This window comes from Mercenaria mercenaria, chromosome 4 (assembly GCF_021730395.1).
Source record: "Mercenaria mercenaria strain notata chromosome 4, MADL_Memer_1, whole genome shotgun sequence".
Classification (NCBI taxonomy): Eukaryota; Metazoa; Mollusca; class Bivalvia; order Venerida; family Veneridae; genus Mercenaria; species Mercenaria mercenaria.
The window spans coordinates 92035971-92041970 of NC_069364.1; the positions used below are offsets into that span (position 1 = coordinate 92035971).

The following is a 6000-nucleotide window of genomic DNA, read 5'->3' on the forward strand; positions in this document are numbered from 1 at the left end:
TGCAAAGAGGTTTCACACATTATAAACCTTCTATTGCACAAAATCTTTTAAAATATAATAGTAACAAGGAATTTAATGTTGTTCATTTTTGCATAGGTTGGCCGACAGTTCCTTAAAACATAAAAGGAATTGGCTGCATTTGAAAATTATGTTACAAATTTGAAGTCTAATACGCTAATTGTGAAAGAACCAATGCTTGCCTCAGCAGATATCTTTACACTTACCTTGTAGCAAGGCTATAGACAATTGACGTGTGTTCAAATTCTCCACATACTCCCCTACGTATGTGTTCAAAACCCATGCTGCAAGCCCTTCTAACATTGTAGAGAATTGTTGCAATTACTATTCCTTCATTTTCAGCATTCTGTCAAATGGGAACTAGAGATTAATTAAATATGTAAACTAGTATAAAAGCAAGATTATCATTTCCAAGTTTAAAGTCACACCGCAAGCTAGCATCTTAAGATGCCTTTCAGAGTTTTTTATATATTGAGATTGGACAGAAATCTGCGTGACATTTTAAACAAACTTTAGAAAAAGGTTAGCAAATACATTCTCAAATGTTTTGGGAGTTCAAACAACATCAAACATGAGTCAGTAATTGTCCGCTAGAGTCATCGTCATTTTGAGTATGTGTCAACTTCTATAACCTTTATTTCAAACCTGTAGAATGTACATCACATTAAAATTTTGTTTCATTATTGTCTTTCTACATCAATGTAAAAGTGCTTCAAACTGTCCCACTTCAAAAAGTGTCAGAAATAAGGGATTTTTTTTTCTAGATGCTGTCATGACCTGTCTGAAAATGCATAATCTGAGTTTTACAAAATGAAATTTTATTTGTTAAAACTAGGAAAAATAGGACCAATATACAAACTGACAGGCTTGGGGCCAATATACAGACCCACAGGCTCAGTTAATAGAAAAGTCCTTTAGCTTTAACTTAGTTACTAAGAACTGAAGGTCTCAAATCAAGTCTTGCCAATAACAAACTAGTTTAAAGAACTGGTGCAAATTATTTTCTATCTACTGAATTAGGCTAATAGATTATTCTGATTGACATAATTTAATGAAAGCTTACAGTCATTCTAAAACTAATCTAATTAATGGAAGAAACAAGAGCTGTCCATAAGACAGCCAAGCTCGACTATTCGAAATACTGTCACAGAAGCAGGAAATTATTACCCAAAATGTTAAATATCAAAAGAGTTTTAAGTTCGAAAGGGGACATAATTTGACCAAAATACATATCAGAGTTATGGGACTTGATGTTATCAACTAGTTTTATAACCCCGAAGAAACATGTTAAGTTTCAATTCAATATCTGCATTAGTTTTGGGGATAGTAACTTGCATGTAAAACTTTAACCAGAATTTTCTAAGTCCAAAAGGGGGCATAATTTGCTCAAAATACATGTTAAGAGTAATGGAACTTGACCCAGTGAGGTTGGTAATTGACCTAGAAAAAGAATAAATAAGTTTCAAAGCTATATGCCTTTTGGTAATAGCTGTATGTACTTGCACGCAAAACTTTAACCAGGATTTTCTAAGTTCAAAAGGGGGCATAATTTGGCCAAAATACATGTCAGAGTTATGGGACTTGACCCAGTGAGGTAGGTAATTGATCTAGAAAAAGAAAATATAAGTTTCAAATCTATATGCCTTTTAGTAATAGCTGTATGTACTTGCACGCAAAACTTTAACCAGAATTTTCTAAGTCCAAAAGGGGGCATAATTTGGCCAAAATGAAGGTCAGAGTTATGGGACTCGGTGCTATCAACTAGTTTTATAACCCCGAAGACACATGTGAAGTTTCAATCCAATATCTGCATTAGTTTTGGAGATAGTAACTTGCATGTAAAACTTTAACCAGAATTTTCTAAGTCCAAAAGGGGGCATAATTTGCTCAAAATACATGTTAGAGTTATGGAACTTGACCCAGTGAGGTTGGTAATTGACCTAGAAAAAGAATAAATAAGTTTCAAAGCTATATGCCTTTAAATGATAGCTGTATGTACTTGCATGCAAAAACTTAACCAAGGTGTGACGCCGACGCCGACGCCGACGCCAGGGTGAGTAGAATAGCTAGACTATTCTTCGAATAGTCGAGCTAAAAATGTCAGAATCTACCAAATAATTACTGGTACATGGTCCTGAAACAGAAGGAAAAACTATGATTTTGTACATCTACTCCATTAGATAAAATGTTACTTAGTAGAAAAGGTTGATTTGAATGCCATCAAGTAAAGTTATCCATCAATCTTTCATTACATTATGTCCTCTCTTCATTCAGTTATTGTTTATAAAATCCATCAATTAAAACACTAATTGTAAATCCTGATTGTGCTCTACAAGCTTTAACGGCTAAATTGTCTACAACTCCATGTGGGGAAGATATACAAATATAGATATTTAGATCAAGTCTACATCTCATTTCCGCTTCAGGCATTTTAAGAACTGATAGTGAATTTTAACCTGTCAATCAAAACTAAATTTGATCAGTCTGAATTAAAAATTTTACAATATTTCAAAACTGGCTTTTTCCAACATTTATAATAAATTGAATGTTTTAACTCCTTTTCAGCAAAGAAAAATATTTATTAAAGTTGCACTAAATTAATTACAAAAAGCAACTATGAATGCCTGGTTTCTAAATGTAAGCTGTGAAATCAATTTTCTCAATGTCTTTATGGCATAACCAACTTACTGGACTTCCAGTTGGCCAGACACTTCCTATAAAGTAATGAAAAACATTATGCCAGTGCTAGTCCAATCAGTTTGTTGTGTATCTGAGACAATAAAAACATTTTTAATACGGGATGTCATTATCATAGAAATTTTAGTGTTAAATTACCCGTCAAGGGTTGCAAATGGATTTGTTGCCAAAATTATTTATAATTTCTACATGTTTTCAAACTTTATTTTTTACCCACCACTTGCTGAATCACTTCTATAAGTTATATTTCACTCAAGTCTAATATTCTGACAATCTGTTGGTGTTTCATGACCTTTTTAGGTATGTTCAAACAAAAATTTAAGTGAAGGAACTGATGATGTGGCAAGTAAATGTAAAGAATAAAATCAGGCATAAAATGATTGCTTTTGACAACATGCATCATCACACTATTCCTGAAGCTTGAGAATTATGGTGTGCACCAATACTCCACTGGTCAGCTGGCTTCTTGACCCAACAAGATATATGTGCTAATGGAAGGTGAGAAATCTCACGAAGTTGTGGCAGGTTCCAGCATACCCCAAGGCACTGTGCTCAGGCTGTTGCTATTTCCATGTAATATAAATGACCTGCCAGAAAGATTCAAATCGCACATGTATCAAATCTATACATAAGATTGTCTCTTGCTACAAGTTGTAGAGTGCCATTAACTCCATCGAAAACCAACCTTTATAACATGTAGCTGGGGCCTGAAGTTCAGTTTCATTTGCAAAGAAATGCTTCCTATTCAGTACCAAATCCATAGTAATCATTCTTTTACATTACTTAAAATACAATCAAAAGCACGTCCCAACTTTCACTGTCATACATGCATAAACAACACTACAAAACAAGCTAACTCTATAATTAGGCTTTCTTAGAGGAAAACACAGACATTGTTTAGCAAACTGCCAAAAAAATGCGTTATTTTGCTTATCCCATCAAAGCTTGAAGAGCTGAGTATCACAGCAACTCAGCACCAGCAGGTAAAACTAAGAGCATGTTCAATGATCTGCAGTATGTTTCATTACCAAGGACAGCAGATCCAAACAGACAGGATGGCTGTGTCTTATACTCTGTTGAAGGAAGTAGACCTGGTCCCACTTCAGGAGAAATTTGCTGGCTACAACAGTATTCATTTTAAATGCAATTAGAATATTGTAGCAGTGTGTATATAATGTATATAATCAGTCTATGATATCGATTGTCCGATTAGCTCAGTTGGTAGAGCATCTGACTTGCAAGCAGAAGGTCGCAGGTTCGAGTCCTGTATCGGGCTGCACATTTTTCCGCTATTACAATATACCTGTAATGATAGGTTTGAAAAATGAACGCAATATTCTTGCTTCTGGATAAAAAGCATTGAAGAAACAATTCATTTTCTAAGTTACACCACTTTCCATTCTTATTTGTGTACATTAAAATACAGGTGTTAGACCAATTATATTTTGTTACATCGCATTTAGATCTAGTCTTCTTCTCAGAAAGCTTTCAATGAAGCCAATACCCTTGGTAGGTTTAGTATAAACTAAACTACCATCATAAATTCATTCATAACTTCTATATCATCATGATACAATTTGGGCTGTAGATCCGATCTAGTTCTTGAGTCAGGGCCAACAATTCAAACATCGAACCATGAATCTCATTGCAAGGAAAATATAGACACAACTTAGTAAATAATGAACTGACCATGCCAGTATAAATGTGTATTATCATAATATGTCATCATATACACAAGTCTGACTATGCCAGTATAAATGTTTATTATCATAATATGTCATCATATACACAAGTCTAATTATAAATGCTGACATTTAAAGAATGGGAATTCTGTCATCAAAGACAACTAATCTAGTCAGTTAGTGTTATTTCTAGAGCGGTGCAGCGGGGCTTATAATGAATTCCCGCCCTGCCCTTTTTATCTGCCGCCACGCTGCCCTTAAAATGTGCACTCCTGCCTTTGATCTTCTGCGAAATCCTGCCCTTTATCCTGTACACATGCCTTGCCGACTGATCAGCAAATCACTTCACAGCCAGTGCACACAGGTCACGAGATCAATGAAGTGTTAAAATTAATTGATAAAGAGTACAGATCCTGTGTTCTACTGTCAAAAAGGCGTCATTTAATTAATTGTCCGTAAGCGGCCAGCTGATTACCAAGCACATGAAAAGTGCTCTGTAAGATTTCTTCATGCAAGCTTTAAATTAGACCATTGTTTAGCATAATAGTAAGTATATATCAATGCAGTCTAATCCTACTGTAATTGCAAACTTGTAGAAAATGCACAAATTTTAATGAATTTCAAAAGAAAAATTAATTTTAGAATGTCTGTTCACGATCCAAATTACACCCGATGTCCTATGCAATTTTTCCATAATTCCTTCAAAAAAGCTGACTGCCAGTGTAATTTTTTTATGATAAGTAACATCACAATTTGAGGAACTATCTCTAGTTTACCTGCAATTTCTATGAATAATTATTTGTTATTGGAAGATAATATATGGTTATAGTTCGATTAATTAGTGATATCATATAAATATTGTTCACATGTTTCATTTTGAATACTTCTAAACTAGTGAATGCATAAGAACTGGGCAACAAACTATCTTTCTATCTTCCGTTACTGTCTAACCCTAATACAAGGACGTAGACACTGTTGTCAGGGCATAAGCTAGGCTAAGATTTTAGGCAGAAGTCACTTCTCCCTCAGCTAAGATTAGGGAGAAGTGGAGAAATTTTAGGGTGAAATGGAGGGATTTCAGGAAAACATGTAAAGATTTTAGCGCCATGACATTCAAGTTGAAAAAGGAACTAAATATACTTACTATAACTATTTTTATTATTTCCTGTCTTTGTTTAAGTCTATTAATTTAAAGTAAATAACAAATTCACTGAAAATATCAGTGATTCTGTTTTCTTATCCTTGTAAATCTAATTTCTTATCCTTGTAAATCTAATTTCTTATCCCCGTGAATCTAATTTCTTATCCTTGTAAATCTAATTTCTTATCCTTGTAAATCTAATTTCTTATCCTTGTGAATCTAATATGATTAAACGGCAAATTTAACTTTTTTTCACTCTTGCAATGATTTCCCAAACCAAGAAAACCTTTTGAATACAATTAAAAAAAAAAGTTAATTCCATAATCAGCAAAAAATAAATCAAGCTCCCAGTGCTAATGCACTCGAAGTCAAAACACAAAAACCCATAAAAGCATTTCACAGTCTCTTTTAAATAACAAGACTTAGTGTGTATTACGCTGGTCCTGAATTAAATACAATGTC

General features: G+C 33.8%; 1 protein-coding gene across 2 annotated transcripts in view; it reads right to left on the reverse strand.

Moving 5' to 3' along the window:
* Nucleotides 1-385, reverse strand: part of LOC123553082 (intermembrane lipid transfer protein VPS13D-like) — a 240767-nt gene extending 240382 nt beyond the window's left edge. For both annotated transcript variants that reach the window (XM_053541957.1, XM_053541958.1), the window contains exon 1: nt 225-385. In XM_053541957.1, coding sequence (XP_053397932.1) covers nt 225-321 — 97 coding nt within the window. In that variant the 5' untranslated portion in view covers nt 322-385. The remainder of the gene's footprint in view (nt 1-224) is intronic.
* Nucleotides 386-6000: the final 5615 nt, after the last annotated feature.